General features: G+C 44.6%; 3 protein-coding genes across 10 annotated transcripts; all 3 read right to left on the bottom strand.

Moving 5' to 3' along the window:
* Positions 1 to 68: 68 nt before the first annotated feature.
* Positions 69 to 5,368, bottom strand: LOC118309490 (ubiquitin thioesterase OTU1). Of its 2 annotated transcripts, XM_035631677.2 has the most exons (3): positions 5,253 to 5,368; positions 4,042 to 4,254; positions 69 to 2,551 (listed from the first exon to the last, which is right to left on the bottom strand). In XM_035631677.2, exons 2-3 carry the CDS (start codon positions 4,247 to 4,249, stop codon positions 1,854 to 1,856), a joined length of 906 nt encoding a protein of 301 aa, XP_035487570.1. In that variant the 5' UTR covers positions 4,250 to 4,254; positions 5,253 to 5,368; the 3' UTR covers positions 69 to 1,853. The 2 variants fall into 2 exon arrangements, with proteins under 2 accessions (XP_035487570.1, XP_035487571.1); XM_035631678.2 differs by lacking the exon at positions 5,253 to 5,368 and having other exon boundaries at positions 4,042 to 5,242.
* A 108-nt stretch (positions 5,369 to 5,476) lies between these two features.
* Positions 5,477 to 10,619, bottom strand: LOC118309489 (SH2 domain-containing protein 5). 4 transcript variants are annotated; one of them, XM_035631673.2, is made up of 10 exons: positions 10,469 to 10,619; positions 9,518 to 9,609; positions 9,355 to 9,435; positions 9,197 to 9,271; positions 8,949 to 9,095; positions 8,338 to 8,538; positions 7,732 to 7,915; positions 7,240 to 7,348; positions 6,990 to 7,149; positions 5,477 to 6,617 (listed from the first exon to the last, which is right to left on the bottom strand). In XM_035631673.2, the coding sequence occupies exons 2-10, from the start codon at positions 9,566 to 9,568 to the stop codon at positions 6,417 to 6,419; spliced, it is 1,209 nt and encodes a 402-aa protein (XP_035487566.1). In that variant the 5' UTR covers positions 9,569 to 9,609; positions 10,469 to 10,619; the 3' UTR covers positions 5,477 to 6,416. The 4 variants fall into 4 exon arrangements, with proteins under 4 accessions (XP_035487566.1, XP_035487568.1, XP_035487567.1 ...); XM_035631675.2 differs by having other exon boundaries at positions 7,240 to 7,345; XM_035631674.2 differs by having other exon boundaries at positions 9,518 to 9,606; positions 10,469 to 10,618.
* Positions 10,620 to 11,331: 712 nt separating this feature from the next.
* Positions 11,332 to 17,288, bottom strand: LOC118309487 (heterochromatin protein 1-binding protein 3). Of its 4 annotated transcripts, none has more exons than XM_035631667.2 (13): positions 17,132 to 17,288; positions 16,695 to 16,773; positions 15,673 to 15,859; positions 15,104 to 15,166; positions 14,851 to 15,007; positions 14,619 to 14,762; positions 14,472 to 14,531; positions 14,051 to 14,190; positions 13,881 to 13,971; positions 13,157 to 13,316; positions 12,886 to 12,997; positions 12,450 to 12,620; positions 11,332 to 12,190 (listed from the first exon to the last, which is right to left on the bottom strand). In XM_035631667.2, exons 2-13 carry the CDS (start codon positions 16,759 to 16,761, stop codon positions 11,662 to 11,664), a joined length of 1,881 nt encoding a protein of 626 aa, XP_035487560.2. In that variant the 5' UTR covers positions 16,762 to 16,773; positions 17,132 to 17,288; the 3' UTR covers positions 11,332 to 11,661. The 4 variants fall into 4 exon arrangements, with proteins under 4 accessions (XP_035487560.2, XP_035487561.2, XP_035487562.2 ...); XM_035631668.2 differs by having other exon boundaries at positions 16,695 to 16,839; positions 17,132 to 17,263; XM_035631669.2 differs by having other exon boundaries at positions 16,695 to 16,836; positions 17,132 to 17,258.
* Between the last annotated feature and the right edge of the window lie 209 nt (positions 17,289 to 17,497).

Genomic DNA, 17,497 nt, shown 5'->3' with positions numbered 1-17,497 from the left:
TCCTTAAAAAGAGTTATAAAACAAATATATCTTATAAAGGCTCAAACTTAAATAAAACACCAGAAAAGTGAATATGGGACATTTAATTCAGACATGAGAACTGAGGCATTATTATAACACGACAGAAATATTGATAAACACGTTTAACACCAGAGCTTTGATGGTGAACTGCAAAGCCGAATCTTAAAAATAACTAGATATGACAAATTTACAAAAAAAAAACAGACATTGAATGATGAGCTAATAAAAGGCAACAGCTGATACAAAATGAATCGTACACAAACCATTGGCTACAACCTTTAATTGTGACCACACTGAAAAAATCAAGTAAGTCCAGTTGTTCTGTAGTGCCGTGTGCAACATTCAGTTATTGACCTTGGAGATATTTCATAGTTTCACTTGAATGTAAACTGACAGATCCATTATTTCTGTTGAAATAGATGAGGTGAAATATAGTCATGATTCACATTCAAACAAAGATTCATTAGACATTTGTTTATTCATATCTACTGTCTGAAAACTAAAATGATCAAATAAAACTCTAAAATCCTCAATCGTAAAACAACTCAGTCCAAAAATTGTCATCACAGATATGTGGAGTGAAATACTGACTCTGCATAATTAACTGAGCTTCAAGGAAAAAAAAACCCACGTCCATATGTTAATGCCTCGTTCAGTGAAACATCAGAGACTGAACATGTGAGAACTTCTCTGATAGTTTGTAAAACACAGTGGGAGACGAAGGAAACGACAGATGAAACCAGAACCTTTAGATTCCGTCGTCAAACACATGAACGGAAGAATCACAGAGAAGGTTCCTGTTAAATTAATGTTGATTAGAAAAGTATGTGAACACACAACGTGACTCATCACGACTTGTGTACAATTCTCACTCAAGTGTTTTTCCAAATATGCAGCAGTTTACAACAAAAGTTTCTAAAAAGATAATTTCTTACAGCATGACAACTGAAAACTACAAGAGAATTACAAACTGAACATCTGTCGTACCAAAGAGCAAAGATGTCAAATGTTCTGTTTTCAGCACCGTCACTTCTAAAATGATTCATTCAATTTAAAACAAGCTCACTGGTAAATGATGACGCAACTCAATATATAATAACATAGTATTTCAAAATTCATAAACTCAATCTCACTGGCTGCAGCTCAGAAGGTTAAAGGTTAAAGGTGACGTTTCATGTGGACATGATTCCATCTGAGCGTTGACACATCTGAACCCTTCAGTTATATAATGATCACTTTATCCACGTGGGAAATAAAAAAGCAACATGATGAATAACAGTCAAACGTAGTGTTCTGAGATTAAGACAAAAGTGAGTCGGGTCACATCATCGTACAAATAATCCTAAATGGTAGTTTGAATCAGGTTAGAGCAGAAATCTACTGTAATCTGAACGGATTCAAACATCCTGAGAATTCTTTGCATATTTTCCGGGACCCAGTTAAATAGATTGAAAACCATCGCTAACAGACAAGCTGATGGTCTGATAACATCACAGACCGGCTGATGGTCTGATGACATCACAGACCGGCTGATGGTCTGATGACATCACAGACCAGCTGATGGTCTGATGACATCACAGACCGGCTGATGGTATGATGACATCAAGGACCTTCAACAGTAATACTGTGTCTGAACAGTCTGAACAGTCTGTCACTGGACAATGTGAGGTAGAGGATCACGAACAGACAGACAGGCATGCAGGCAGACAGACAGTTGTCAATCAGTCAGTCATACAGACAGACAGACAGACAGACAGTCAGACAGTCAGACAGGGGGTTTGGTGGCGGTTCTATTTCAGAGCAGAAAAAAGACCCAACAAATTCAAACCTGTTCAAACTTCCCCGAAGTTGGTGTGGCCCGTCTCCTTGGCGTGCTCCCGAGCCTCCTTCTGTCCCACCAGGCCGGTCTGACACACCATGCAGCGCAACGCAAAGCGGTTTACGTCCGTGAACTGACGCTTGCGTCGAGCCTCGTCCGCCAGCTCCAGGGCCTGGGCCAGAATGACGTCGTCCGTGGTGGAGAAGATAGTCTGGGGCGGGGCGTCGGAGCTGGCGGCTTCTTTCTGCAGCGGGTCATAGTGGATGCCGTCGTAGATGAGCAGCACGCGCTTGTGGTAACCGGCATCCTCCCCGAACCGATCCACTCGGACCGTTTGAGTGTCCACCACACAGATCTCACACTGGTAGAACTTGGACAGGATGGAAACTTCGATGGCTCCTCCCCAGGTATCGTCCCGTCGGATCCAGGAGCAGTACTCCTCGTTGGTCTTTCCCAGCACCGCTTCACAATAGGCTGCAGGGTCACTGGACACGATCTGGGCAATGAGGCCCCTCATCTCAGGAGCACACACGGGGTCATACACTCCACCTTCCACCACATAATAGACACTGGTGAAGAGGCACGAGTTGTCAGCAGGAACCACTCGACGAGCCAACATGGTGGAGGTTTCCAGTCGAGGAGCTTTAGTCACAGACGGAAGATCCTGAGGCTTCGGCTTGTTTTTTTCTTCCTCAACAATCAGCGTGTCTCCTGTGGACGAGGACACGTTAGAGACGACATGTCAGACATCTTGTTTACTTCACCTTCAACTGTGCAGAAAGTGATGGAGGAAGTTGGTCAGTAGCTTTAGCTCCAGTTAGCACAACCGCTCTGTTTGACTTTAACATCGTTTGACTTCTTTCATCCAACAGTTCAATGTTTGTGTTTTTGTTCAGAGGACGTTTGTCAGAGACAGACATGAAGGAAAGATTAAATATTGTCGTTATTAGTGCAAATAAGCACAAGCGTTCCAGCTACCGACTGGTGTGACGCAGCTTAGAAAGCTTGTTCAACATACCAGGTTATGTTTTTGTTCGTCTGTCCAGAGGTGTAACTGCTTCTCTTGTTACCTGGGTAACTGATGCTGCCCTGGAGCAGGTTCTGTTCAATATTCTGATCAAAGCCTGTCAACAGCCAAACTATCGACCAATCAGATCAGTGGAAAACGAGAGTCATCAAAAGATGTAGCTCAATAGATATTTATAGATCATCATGTTTGAATCATGAATCATGTTCAAGACTTTTAAAACAGTTTCTAATAAACAGAGGAAGAGTTCATCTCTGACAATGTCAGAGACTTTGTTCTTGAACCTCCTTCAATTGTTCATTGAGTCAATATATTGTGTTATATCATATCATATTATCATATTATGTTATATCATATCATATCATAATATAAAACGGGTAGCTCAAATCAAGCGATCTGGTTGGTTCATAGCCGTGGTATAATGAGAGTATACCACAGCTATGACGTTGAATCAGTTTGCACAGGTCCGTATAACTCTGCGACTCAGGAAGTAACGACGTGAGTAGACGTGAGTAGCTATGGAGTGAAGTTGAGGAAACTAACTAGAGGTCAAAGCACACTGTCAGCTTGAATGGCGTCAAAACGACTGCAAACTTAAATTGCCTCTGAACCCTTCTCACTGAGGAATGCCACAGTAGGGTTAGGGTTTGGGGTTAGTTGTTGCATAGCAACCGCCGGGCACTGTGCAGGCAGCTAGGAGGGACTACTTTTTTTTTTATTCGTAAAAAAAAAATGTTATAACGAAAAGAGAAAAAAAATTGTAAAATGTCTATTACTTTCATTTCACCATATTTGTAACCGTTTTTATATATCATATCATAATAAATTATATTATATCATAATATATATTATAATATATAATATCATATTAAAAATATATCCTATTATATATCATATCATATTATATTCACAGCATGTGATTCAAGACATAAATTAATATTAAAAACATTGGTGAGGAGTAGAGGAGAGCAGATGAATAAAAACCTGGCGATTTATTTGCTGTCGCTGATACTACTCTCGTTCTCAGATGTGTGCTTGTGTCGTTGTTGAGCACATGCGCGGTCGGGAACGTAAATGCATCCTACGTCATTGCGTCGCTGTTAAATGTTTACTGCTATTAAGATGGACGGTATTTTTTACGGCCGAGCCCAGATGTGAAGTTGGTTTGACTGACCTGACTTGATGGGGTAGTCCTGCAGGTGAGCGTCTCCGTTCTGAAGGTCGAGGCTGGACGGGGGATAACCCACCATGATCTTCTGCACGTCACAGGGGATCCCGGTCAGTTCCTCCACCTTCCTCTTCAGCTCCTGGACACACGACTGGTGGGTCAGGCCCTGCATGATGTGGCTGCCATTTTTGGTCTTACAGCGAAGCCTCAACATCCTGCCTGAAGAAACATGTTACAACAAAGATTCAGTCAAATGTAAGAAGCAAGTAGCTAGTTCCTGATCCACCACCATAGTGAGTCAAGTAGCTGGTCTAAAGGTTCCTGATCCAGCACCACAGTGACGTGACGAGAGTCTGGGTTCAGGAAACACCCAACAGGGACTGAAACACCCGACAGAGACTTAAACACTGAAACAACTGACAAGAGATTGAAACACCCGACGGGGACCGAAACACCCGACAGAGACTGAAACTCTGAAACACCTGACAGAGACTGAAACACGTGACAGAGACTGAAACACCTGACAGAGACTGAAACACGTGACAGAGACTGAAACACCTGACAGAGACTGAAACACCTGACAGAGACTGAAACACCTGACAGAGACTGAAACACCTGACAGAGACTGAAACACGTGATAGAGACTGAAACACCTGACAGAGACTGAAACACCTGACAGAGACTGAAACACCTGACAGAGACTGAAACACCTGACAGACACTGAAACACGTGACAGAGACTGAAACTCTGAAACACGTGACAGACACTGAAACACGTGACAGAGACTGAAACTCTGAAACACGTGACAGACACTGAAACACGTGACAGACAGTGAAACTCTGAAACACGTGACAGGGACATTTCTTTGTTTAGTTTCCTTTGTGCTGAACTCTAAACTCCGCTGGAACAATCCGGGGACTGAGCTCGTAACAAGAGAGAAACAGTTTCACGTGAAGTCACTTGACATGAAGCAGGACGAGACCGTCATGACGTCAGTGAACATGTTTCTGTCCGGACACAAACAAATCAACGCAGTTAGCTTTATCGTGTCATCTGCTAGCTTTAGCATGTTAGCATGAACATTAACTTAAGGATATTCAGGCGGTTTACATCCGAAATTCCTTAAGTAAATTCTACTTCCTGTCCGGTTACAAATCGACCAGCGGCCAAGGACATTCGATTCTGTGACAAAGGTCCAAGTTGGTTTGTTTCTTCACCTTGTGTCGACTGACTTCAGCTGACTGAGCCAAACAATGAACCGACTCTCCTCTTCTTCTTCTGCTGCTGCTGCTTCCGGCAACCAGCCTCAAGGTGCATTGCTGCCACCTACTGTTTTGGAGTGTAAACTACAGTCAGCTCGCAAAGAAACAAAAATAACAATAAAATTAAATTCTTAGTATCAGAAAATGGAACAGACGGATCTCAATCAAACTAACATCTCCTGATTCCGTTCCTTGTTTCTCTTTATTTCAGTTTTTCATGATCGGTCCACTTCTCTATTTGAAACTTCCCCCCCGTGTCTTTAACCCTAAAACCGTAACTCCACTGCAAGTTGTCGGGTTAATTATCTCAACATTGATCCATGGTCGTGAAACACAACAGTGAGTCAGACCAATGAGACAAACATGAAATGTACATGTTGAACTCTTCCACATCGCCTGATGCACGTGGACACGGTAAGTGATGAAGTGATGATCTGGACACAACCGATCATTGCTGAACAACAGTCAAAACTCATGTTTTGACTGTTGTTGTTTTTTCCATAAAAGAAAAATGAGTTTGTCAATCTGACGTCAATGTGCGTGAAAACTTTTTTTCCAAAAGATTTTTGGACATTTAAGGAGAAAAAGCTCAGTGGATGATTTCTCATCTACAAAAAGGAAATAAGAATCAAATTCGATAAAATATATTTGCATAATGTATTTACAATGCAAGAAAAGTAAGAAAAAAACAGCTTTGGGGGCACTAATGTGAGGGTATCAATTCCACTCATTTAAAGTTATCATCAGTAGTCATGCAATAAAAACACTAATAAACTCCTGACGCCCCACAGGCACATGTAAAAATACTTTTAAAAAATTATATATATATATATATATATATATACACATACACACACATATATATATATATATATACACACACACATATATATACACACACAGAAAGACAAAAGCAGCAAGCACACAATATTACATCATTGACAATGAAGTACCATTCAACGAAATGACTTGTGTACATACATTAAGTGCCAACACTGTTAATAGGTGGATTATAGTTTGTGAAGCGTCTCCACAACAATGACAAAAAGGTACGTGCAAAAGAAAGAAAAGGTTTCTGTGTTCGGGATCCTCAGACGTTGGCAGTCCACGTTTCAGGGTTTAAAACCATTTTCTGGAGGTACTTTTAATTTTGTCTTTGTTGAAGCCCTTGTGTAACTTCACCGGCTGGTGGCTGGTGGTCTCCTCCCACTCGTAACAGTGGTTCACTCTGGCACAGCTCAGGAGACTCGGCAGCTCGTCCTGAGTCTCTGTGTAGTGTTCGATCAGCTCAGCTATGGAAATGAACTCAGTCTTGCATTTCTACCACAAGAGATAAAACAAAGGAACAAAGAAATCCATCATCAATTAAACAGTTCACTTGTTTGTCTCAGTGCTGTTTTATGGGAGGTTGTTCACTACATAAACCCAAATACTTGCCATATATATATTTTATACAATGTATTTTACTGGGGTGTGAGCTGCAAGGCCAACGTATCCGAGAGGTTTTGATTTTAAAGGTTAACATTTGTCTGGAATATCACATATTGGTCGACAGTCTTTGAAACAAATATCTTCATCAAAACAGTGTGATGGGAAAAAAAATAATAATTCAAAAATAGATTTGACAGTATAATATAATATGATATAATATTTTGTCTCCACAACAGCTCTTGGCCTGGACAAAACAATCACCTCGAGCAGGAATTTCCCCGTCTGAGTGTTTTTTATGAGTTGGGTGTTCAGGCCGGAGGGGACGCGAATGATGAGAGAACCACATGAGGGTTTTTTAGGATGAGGACACAGGAGGTAGGAACCCAGAACATCATCTGCCAGCAACGAGTAGCTGTTGTCACTGAAACACAGAGGATTACTCAGAAGAAATCACAAGGTGCTGAAGAACAGGTTGTGAGTGAAATGTGTTAAATGCCGGAGGGACACTCACGTTGCGATACCAGCCCAACACCACACCGCTCGAGCCAGAGCTTCTTCTGTCTCGGCGAGGCTCGGAGCGCGGGATCTCCTCGCTGCTGTTTCGCCTTCTGCTTTTTCTGCTTCACACATATGAAGAAATCATTGTGAATTTGGGTTTTTGTTTAAATTCCAGAGTTTCAGGTAATCCACAAGCCATGTGAGGGGAAACATCCAATGAAGGTAAAGTGTTGTTTTAAAAGTAGAAAGTGGTGATAAAATTATCCATAAAACCAAAGCTTGTGTTTCGATGTGTTAAAGCTACGAGTCAAATAAACATTAGTGAGGAAAAACTGAAGAGTGAGAAGTTTTAAAACATTTTTTATGACCCACGTGAAATAAGACATCAACTTTATCACAAAAACGACCTGACACCACAACAGACAGTGAGCGAGGGGCCATCACCTCACACTTTACCTAATCAACTCTCTGATTCTCGAAAGCACTCTGTGAACACCTGGCCCACCTTGTGATGCGTTCAGGCGCTCCTGGACAACACGCTGTTTGAGAGGTGTGAAAGTGAAGGAGCGGTACGCCCCAGAGCACAGAGCTTTGGTGCGGATGGCTTTCTTGCGAACCAGGGAGGGGGAGGAGGTGGGAAAGACTTCATCATGGCAGCTTTGGGGGTTTTCGGAAGACTTCTGAGTTTTCTAAAGGTGAGGGAAAAAAGAAAAATAATTCTGAGAAAATCTGTGTGCAACTCGTTAAATTAACCCTAACCCGCAATCAGAAATACTAACCCTTAATATCAAAATAATGCCATTTCATAATGACGTGATTATGAAAATGCAAGCTGGACCTCTTTAACTTTTTTGAATCTATATGAGCTTTAGGTCGTGTCCATAGTTCAATATAGTGTGACGTCTTCATGATGACCCTGACGGAATCATTTTAAACAAATAAAATAGAAATGTTTTCAATTTTGGAAAATGTCTTTTCAGCCTATATTTTTTGTTGACCTTGACCTTTGACCAATCAGCTCCATAACATCCCAATACAGAGTAGAAATAAGCATAATGGTTAGGGGGGGTTAGGGGGATAGACTGATAGAAGATGATGTCAAGATCCAAACCTTGATGCCTGGCAACAGCCCCTGGAAAGGGGCTCTCCTGAAAGACACCAGGGCGCTGACGCTGAGCGGGAAGCCGTGGTTGAGCAGTGACGGGTTCCGACGAGGCAGCGAACCGACGGAGTCGTCCTGGGCCTCGTCCGGATGCTTCTCCAAGTACGACAGCTGGAAACAGCGGCACAGCAGCAGGTTCAGGAACTGGGCCTGAAGGAGAGAAACCTCCGTGTCAGCTGATGAACTAGATTCTTAGCTGACAATGTAAATAACATAAATACAGTTTTGATGATATTTTCTTGCAATCTTAAGCAGCAGCCATTCAAGAGAAATGTCCAGTAAACAGTGACCTCAGTTTCCAACACCAGCTTCACGTATTCATGACTGAACTATACCATCGGGATTGTGGGTGGAAGTGGTGGAATTTGGGCATCGAACATCAATGTTGGATTTATCGTGTGATTGTGAAATTGAGATGTAATTTAGGACGAGAGATGGTGGGGGTCAGGTAGAGTTAGGTATGGTTATGTTTTGGGGGAGACTCTGAAAAGGACTTCAGTACCACGATCATCTGCACCTTTAGTTGTAATATGATCTTAAAGTTATTGGACGTTCCTTACCGCTCTGGCGTGCCTTGCTTGAAAGACATGGCAGTAGAGTTGGACGTCGGCACTTCCTGGGTTGTGGGAGACGAAGGCAAACTGGGCATCGGTAGGACGGGCGGTGGACAGAGAGACCCTGCGCAGGGCGTGAGCCATGAGGAGGGTCTGCAGACCAGTACGGGGACGCAAGACAGAATAACCAGAGAATGAAACTACATGAACTACTAACTTTAATCTTTAACACAGTAATCAGATCACATCCTTACCGTTTCATCCTCGTTGTACATTTTCACACCTTTGGTGGAGAATTTGAGGGACACCGGTCGTGTTCTCCTGCATGTCTGAGGACAACCAACACATCAGTTGTAGTCACTTCCATTACAATCGTATCATTTCAAGGATCCTCACATGGGTCTGGACTTACTTTCACGAACTTCAGCTGAGAGTGCAGTTGCTCCATCTGGTCGTCCAAACAGCGGTCGTCCACAGGAAACGAGCCCACATACTTTACAGCAAAGACCCAAGTTGAACAAAAACACACTCACAGGACACTCGTTCAAACAGAAAAATCCCATTTGTGGATCTACCTCTGCTGATCGAGTCACTGAACCATCTTCTCTCACTGGGGCTTCACCCATGCTGCCGGGTTTTATATGTAAACCAGACAAGAGACTCTCTGCTAAGGACAAAAACATGAGAACATGAGTAAATCACAACTCTGTCAAAACATATAAACTGTCATGGAAATTTAAAGTCTGACAGTCTGTAACGTGGGATTAAAACAAGTAAAGGTCATAGTCCAGTCAAGCTTCAAATGTATCTCTGGAGATTCACAATCGTCCACTAAGGTGTTGAATCACGTCAATCCTTCAGATGACGCTGTTGTGATGCTGTTGTCCAGAGAAACGTACAATAAGTGCAGATTCAACCATGAAGATATAACTCAAAAAAGTGCAAGTATCAGAAAATGTATCAACAGACAAAACAGCTTCAAGGCACTTTTCTGTTTGAATGTTTCAAGGAATAAGGTGCCGTGTGAACAGGTGAGTGCGAGTAGTCAAAGATTCATATCTTCGTGATGACGAAGTCCTTTCCTCTCTTCCCAGGAGACTTAAAAACAACATATAGTCTTGTGTATATATACACACATATATACACTTACAACTCCTGGATTCACCACAACTCAGAAGTGAACAAGACTCTTGGATGAAGGAGAAACGTCTTCAAGAAACCACAACCAGGTCCAGTCGCTCCCGGTTCAACTATGACCTGATGACTGAGAATCTCCACAGTCAATAAAGATTCATCATTCATCAAGATACATCTCAAGTGCTGAACGTTCAGAGTGAACAGGGTTCGGACCGAGCGTCGAGGTCGCTGTTCACACCTGAGACCGTTTATGTTCAGACGCTGAAGTGTTGGTGTGTGTTTCCGGACGGAATCCGAAACTAACGACGAACCGTTTCCGTCCTGACCGACGTCTCAACCGGAGCTCGGTCCGAAGGTCGTGATAAAGATTTGAAATCACACAAACTCACTTGTCTTGTCAGTTCCACCGCCGCCTCTTCCTCTTCCGCTCAGTCTGCGTCTTCTTTGCAACCGTCGACACCGAGTCTTCCTCACCTTTACCTGCTGCCGCGTCCAGGTGCGCCGCTCCAGGGCGGGGGCGGGGCTCCAGGAGGAGGGAGGAGCGTGTGAACACCCGCCCCCCGTTCTCTCATCACATTCCTCATCATTGCGCAAGTCATCCCGCTGATATCACACACAACCAGCGGTGAAAAGAAATATGATCCAATCATGTAAATATGACACGTGAAAGTGCATCAACATTAATAAATGTAACATCAACACACATGTAGTGTAATGTTACAGTTGTAGCCAGTGGAGATGAAGATGAACTCAATCTCCATCACTGCTCAGACAATGTTTTTAATTTGTATCATATTGGCAGCTCAGCTAAACCTGTGCTGACACATCTGTGCTTTATGGAACTCACCTTGAATAACCTTGTTGAAATCAACACAAGTCTGGAGATTGTTTTCACATTGTTACACTTTGACAGTGAAACTTGATTTGATATCAGATAGTAAAGTTTGGTTTCTTCTGTCACTCGGTTCACCAGGTGAAGATTCCTTCACCTGCTCGTCCAAGACTCTTTATGACATGTGTCGGTTATATTCACCCACTTGATAAAATGATTATGTTCACAGCAAATTTACAAATATAGTCATTTTATTAATGACTTGGGAAACTTAAGCTTATCAACACAAGGAAGGAAAACGTGCATGCAGGTTCTGAAAGATCATCATCCTGTTTCTTATTCGCACACACACACACACACACACACACACACTTAAACTTCCTTAAATCTGTGATTTTAAAAATATTCATATTATCAACGTCTTGTACCCACATGGTTTATTTAAAAGGAACATTCTTCTCAACGCCCCCGGACACAGAGGGAGGAGATAGAAAACTCAAGTGACTACAGGTTCTAGTTACAGAGACGTCGGATCCTCCCTGACGCAGCCGGTTACACTATCGCTTCAACTCATGGTGATTAGAGGAAAATTCAGAAACCCTTGACGTACAGTTAACTTCATGTTAGGATAACGTAACGTTCTTATTCTACAATAGAAATTTTAAAAAAAACAAACTACTGCTCCGTTAAAAGGAGAAAACGAGAATAAAAAGAGCGAGTGCTGAAGCGGAGCTGCGACTCGAGAGCAGCTCAGTTCTTCGCTCTCTTCGACTTACGAGTCGACTGCTTGCTGCACTTCGCCCCTCGTTTTACAACCGGCTCCTCTGGAGACGACTCATCGGGCTCCGGCTTCCTAGAGCCACTTTTAGTCGCCACCTTTTTCACAGCAGGCTCCTCGGGGGTCGACTCTTCAGGTTTCGAGCGCTTGGACCCGCTCCGTGCTGTCTCCTTGGAGACCGCGGCCTCGTCGGGCGAGGACTCTCTAGACGCAGGTCGCTGCGACGCCCTTTTGTTCAACTTTTTAACGGCTGGTGTTTTGGGCTTCCTTGCAGGAGCTCCTCTCTTGACAGGTGTAGCTTTAGGTGGCGGTGTGGATTCCTTCTTTGTGGTTGACCGTTTCTTTCCAAACTTCTTGGCTGCTGAAGACACGGCTTTCTTGGCCGGAGACTTCCTGGCGATGGGACGACCTCTGCCTTTAGCTTTCGACTGACTGGAGCTTCGAGATGTTTTGGCTGGTGGAAGACGGCGAGCCTTGGGCGGAGGCCTCTTCTGAGATTTCCTGAGAGTAAAGTGAACAGATGTCACATGTAGGTGGCAGACTGCTGAAATACAACACGCTGACTGTAAAACACATTCATCACGAAGTTACATCATCATGGCAGAATGTTTAGAAATGGAGGACGATGTGATGAAGAGTCTGGTTCTTATCATGTAGAGGCGAGTTTTCATTACTCATGTTCAGACTCAACTCCTCTCACAGGAAGTCAAACCAGACATCATGAACGATGGACAGAACTAGATCAGACTTTTAAACCCACCTCTTTCGGGACGGAGCTTCATCCTCCTCCTCCTCTTCCTCCTCCTCCTCCTCCTCCTCCTCTTGGTGCTCGTCAGAAGATTCAACCTTCCGCCTCCTCTTTGGTGGAGGGGCGACGTTTTTCTTTTCAGGGTTAGCCTCTTTGAACTTGTCTGGGTACAAGATGGTGGGACTGAGGAGAAAGATAAAACATGACGAATCATAAATTAAGCCGTTGACTCGACTTTAGCAAACTACGTTAGAGACATTTTCTTCTTCTTATCTCAGTTGCGAACTCAGTATAACTCCTCTGCCACATTAGTAGAGGAAGATTTCATGATTAGATCCATTTTTCATGAAAGGAGAAGGGTTAGGGCTACAGAATGTCTGGGTGTGTTGTAATGAGCAGATTGTTATTAAAGGAGTGAGGGAAGAAAATAAAGTGAACATTACTTTACCTCGGGTAGAAGGGGAAGGAGAGCTGGTACGTCCCTGTGAAGCCGTGACCAGTGATCTGCTCCATCCAGCCCAGAACTTTACACTTTGTCAGGGTTCGCCTCAGGTGAGCCACTGGAGGGAAACAATCTTTCATTAGATGGGGATTCACAGAGTTTGTTCTTTGAAAATGAAAAATCTTCTCACTGCAAGTTCAAAGGTCGAACTGATGATGTTTGTACTTTGTTCCTCACATCTCTGCTCAGATCACATGTACCAATGAGTCTGTCTCACCTAACTGATGCTCTTTCCGGTCCTTGTTAGCATCCAGGAAGTATTTGCGTAGAGTGGTGGTGCTGCAGGTTTTGGGTTCGTTCATGGCTGTGATGGCGGCGGTGATGGCGTCCTCCAAGGTGCCGCCCTTCAGCAGCACCTGGTTACCAGTGCGCTTCAACTGTGACGGTCACAAACATCATGACGAGTCAGACCATCACCGTTAACCCGTCGACAGAATGATACACTGCAGTAAAATTGAAAGATCTAAGGAAAATACAACAAACTGCTCTGGTTGAGGCCACAACACGCCAAGAGATCTCAACGTGATTGGTTGCTCAGTAGATTTGTATTTATCTGACAGTGGGAGTGGTTAAGGGACACGAAAAAAAGTTGTTGTTTCATGTTCCCTTTAGTCTCCAACGACAACAAACCCAGACCTTTACCCCATTGAGGTCAAACTCAGCATTTAAAAGCTTTAAAAGTATCAAATAAAATATATGAGATGTCACGTCGATTGTCCGTCATCTTTAGAAGTCGTTAGTTTAGTTTCAAAACTCGCAAGAGAGCAGATCCACGCAGCAAGGGTAAAAAACACTCACAAGCATTTGTGTTCAGCTCGCGGGCCTGAACCCCCCCTGGTGGTCACTGTTGGTTAGCAAAGTGGGTCACTGGTGGTTAGTGAAGTGGGTCACTGGTACTGGTTTACCACCCAACTGGTCGGTCGTGAATTAAAGAGCTTTACCTGGAAAGTTCCTCTGGCTCCTTTTCCAGTGATCTGCTCCAGTTGTCCTTTCTCCACCGCCCTCACTAACGCTGCCTTCAGGACGTCTGGCCTGAGGATCAATCAATCAATAACTTGACAAACCCACGGAGCCTCTGGTGAAACCTCAGAGTGACGTTGTTGAGTTGTACCTGTTCTCGATGTTGAGGCCGGGGAAGTGCTGCTCCAGGTATTTCTTGATCAGGTTGTACGAAGCCTCTTTGGGCTCACAGAGCCGAGTGATGATCAGAGGAAGAGCGTCGCCCAGAGGCTCCAGCTTCTGAGCAGATTTCTGAAACACACGTGGTGATGATGATGATGATGATGATAACACTAACATTAGGGTCAGGTTACACCTGTAAGATCTCCTGCTGGAGGTTTCTCCTTGAGATGAGTTTTCAGACTTGCTCAGTTAACTTTCATCATGTATACACTTTTCTGAAGATAGAAGCGATTGATGAAATCGTACGAACAAATGTTAGACAAATTTAGGACGAAACAAACATGTTCTCGCATGAGGCCCAACCTTCCTGGATGGATATTAATATCTACACTACATCTGCTGTAACGTACCTTGGACGAGGCCGATGGCTTCCCCATGGCGAAGGTTCCCGAAAGGCCTTTTCCCTTCAGCTGCTCGGAGACAGAAACAAGAAGCTGATCAAATCGAGACACTTTGATTTATGGTCCTACATAAGAATCATCAAAGTCAAACTCTACCTGTTTGATGGTTCCTCTCTCCAGGTGTTTCTTCATCGCTTTCTTGATCAGGAACTTCTTCTTGTCCAGATCCATGTCCGGGTATTTTTTCACAATATATTTCATGACAGACTGGTACGAGACGCCAGATTTGTCGTTACACGACTGAAAAGAAAACGGCCACGTAATCACACAAAACAATAAAATAAAAAAAAGTACATAAAGACTAATATATTTTAAATAATATACACACTGTGATCGCTTCAATCAGGATGTTGTCCACTTTGTTCTGAGTCCCCGCGAAGTTGGAGACAGGAAGCTTCTTGTTGGCAGCGACGCTCGCCCACGCAGGAATCGTCCTCTTCACCTTCTTCACTTTGGCCTTCTCGTACTTGTAGCCGTCCTTTAACCTGAAGGGAGCGAGACACGTTCAGTGACGGGTCTGATTCTGTAGAAGCGATATTTCACTGTGATCGTTTTTACCCTGATCTTTATCACATCCTCACCTTAGTAGGAGAACATAGCAGTGTGTCGCGCACTGTCCAGCCGCGCAGTCCTTGCATTTGTCACTTTGTCCGTTTGTCACCGACGGGAAAGACAAAAGGAAGTTTCAGAACATCTGACTTAATGAGCAGCAGAAGAATTTGAGCCCGACTGAATTTCTATGTACAGAAAAGAAAATGTTTGCTTTGTGCGGTCTGTGAAAAGAGGAGTAGGAATGTTCACTGTTCTACACTTCAGCTGGAACTCAGTGAAGATTTGGGTTTTTATTTGGACAATTGGTTAAAAAAGGTTTACTCTTTTGAACGGACAACTATTTGATCACCGACAACTAAACTGAAGAGCTTTGATACTTTTAAAAGGGTGGGACAACAAAAAAAAGATCTGAGCATCATTCTGACATGTACAGTAGCACAGTGGACTTTGTTCACGTCCGCTCCTCCTGGACAGAGACACATCTGTCTGACAACATCTGTCTGACTGTGACCTCGGGCGGAGGGAAGGATATTAGAAACTATCAAAGTGAAATATCGCAGTGTTCAGAGTTGCCCACTCGCTCTCTGGTGAAACTCACTCTTTCTTCTCCGCCCCCTCGCCTCCTCTCTCCTCCTCGGCTCCTCCGTCGGTCTTCTCTCCGTTCTCCGTGGGCTCCGTCTCGCCCGGCGTCTCGCCCTCGCCCTCCTCCACCTCGGCAGCCGCAGCAGAAGATGCCGCCTGCGCCTCGTCAGCAGAGGGCGACTCCTCGGAGGAGGCTTCAGGCTCTGAGGGGAGACAGGTAGATACAGGTAATATACACCTCTGGACGCATCCCTTCATCGTCTGTCTCACGGGACCACGAGCTCCAGAACGAGGCATCAACACAACATCTACAATAAAACATCCAGTAAATCAGTGTTGACATTTATGAAAAATAATCTTCTGTTGTATCGTTTAAAAACGCCAGAGGTTTGATTGTGACACTTTATCTTTATCTCAGGTGTGAATACGAATGTGGTTAAAGGGCGGGCACACACACACACACACACACACACACACACACACACACACACACACACACACACACACACACACACACACACACACACACACACACACACACACACACACACACACACACACACACACACACAGTCTTGTAGCTCAGGGTGTGTGTGGGAGGGGGGTCGATGGTGCGTTCAGGGTATTGTAGCTCAGGTAGTGGACGATGGTACGTTCAGGGTCTTGTAGCTCAGGGTATGTGTGTGTGTGTGTGGGGGGGGGGGGGGGGGTCGATGGTGCGTTCAGGGTATTGTAGCTCAGGTAGTGGACGATGGTACGTTCAGGGTCTTGTAGCTCAGGGTATGTGTGTGTGTGGGGGGGGGGGTCGATGGTGCGTTCAGGGTATTGTAGCTCAGGTAGTGGACGATGGTACGTTCAGGGTCTTGTAGCTCAGGGTATGTTTGTGTGTGGGGGGGGGGGGGTCGATGGTGCGTTCAGGGTATTGTAGCTCAGGGTATGTGTGTGTGTGTGGGGGGGTCGATGGTGCGTTCAGGGTATTGTAGCTCAGGTAGTGCACGGTGGTGCGTTCAGGGTCGCTCAGGTAGCGGACGGCCTCACCTTTCTCTGCGGCGGCAGAGGGGCCCTTCTCCGGGGTGGGGGTCGCAGCTGCTCGGCGGATCGGCATCACGAGGTGAATCTGCCGGAGAGAACGAGATGGATCTGAGCAGCAGCGGGATCCGCGTCTGGTTCGAGGCCCGTTCTGCTGCATGTGCGCGTGAAGACACGTTCATTCATTGAGACGTTAAAGTCGAACAGAAGAATAAAAGGTGCGTTTGTTTTTCATCGACAGCGTCGAGGCGGCGACCTGCGCCTCCACCGACACATTCAACCGCCTCCATTTTCATTCACAGAAGATGAGCTGCGAGACATTTTCGTCAATTTCGCCATTTTGTCCGTGGGTTCACTGAGTGATGGCGTCGCGCTCGACGGATCAAATAAAGAGTCGAGACCCGGAGCCGCGTCGCGCTCGATCCGCCGCTCGGACACGAACTTACCTCTGACTTGTGGAGCAAAGTGAGACTTCAGAGTCAGTTTCTGCACGATCCTTTATTTAGATTTCTATTGACGAGCCCCGCCCCATTACGACCGTTGGTGACGTCACGGCGTCACGTCGGAGGAGGATTCCCACTGTCATGGCGGCGAAGAGTCACATCTACACTAAAGTACAGGGATGGAGTCAGAGTCACATCTACACTAAAGTACAGCGATGGAGTCACATCTAGACTAAAGTACAGCGATGAGTCAGAGTCACATCTACACTAAAGTACAGGGATGAGTCAGAGTCACATCTACACTAAAGTACAGGGATGGAGTCACATCTACACTAAAGTACAGGGATGGAGTCACATCCACACTAAAGT

Source organism: Scophthalmus maximus, chromosome 6 (genome assembly GCF_022379125.1).
Source record: "Scophthalmus maximus strain ysfricsl-2021 chromosome 6, ASM2237912v1, whole genome shotgun sequence".
NCBI lineage: Eukaryota > Metazoa > Chordata > Actinopteri > Pleuronectiformes > Scophthalmidae > Scophthalmus > Scophthalmus maximus.
Note: the sequence above shows the minus strand (reverse complement) of the source record. Positions and strands in the feature narration are given on the sequence as shown.

What these genes read in the sequence shown, in the direction of transcription:
- LOC118309490 (XM_035631677.2), bottom strand. Translation starts at nt 4,249, where the DNA reads ATGTTGAGGCTTCGCTGTAAGACCAAAAATGGCAGCCACATCATGCAG. An exon ending in GGACTACCCCATCAAGTCAG is followed by an intron (nt 2,552 to 4,041) that starts GTCAGTCAAACC and finishes CCTCGTCCACAG; the next exon opens with GAGACACGCTGATTGTTGAG.
- LOC118309489 (XM_035631673.2), bottom strand. Translation starts at nt 9,568, where the DNA reads ATGGGTGAAGCCCCAGTGAGAGAAGATGGTTCAGTGACTCGATCAGCA. An exon ending in GCGCCTGAACGCATCACAAG is followed by an intron (nt 7,349 to 7,731) that starts GTGGGCCAGGTG and finishes ATATGTGTGAAG; the next exon opens with CAGAAAAAGCAGAAGGCGAA. An exon ending in TGTTGGGCTGGTATCGCAAC is followed by an intron (nt 7,150 to 7,239) that starts GTGAGTGTCCCT and finishes TCTGTGTTTCAG; the next exon opens with TGACAACAGCTACTCGTTGC.
- LOC118309487 (XM_035631667.2), bottom strand. Translation starts at nt 16,761, where the DNA reads ATGCCGATCCGCCGAGCAGCTGCGACCCCCACCCCGGAGAAGGGCCCC. An exon ending in TGCTATGTTCTCCTACTAAG is followed by an intron (nt 15,008 to 15,103) that starts GTGAGGATGTGA and finishes CGCTCCCTTCAG; the next exon opens with GTTAAAGGACGGCTACAAGT. An exon ending in AGCCATCGGCCTCGTCCAAG is followed by an intron (nt 14,191 to 14,471) that starts GTACGTTACAGC and finishes CGTGTGTTTCAG; the next exon opens with AAATCTGCTCAGAAGCTGGA.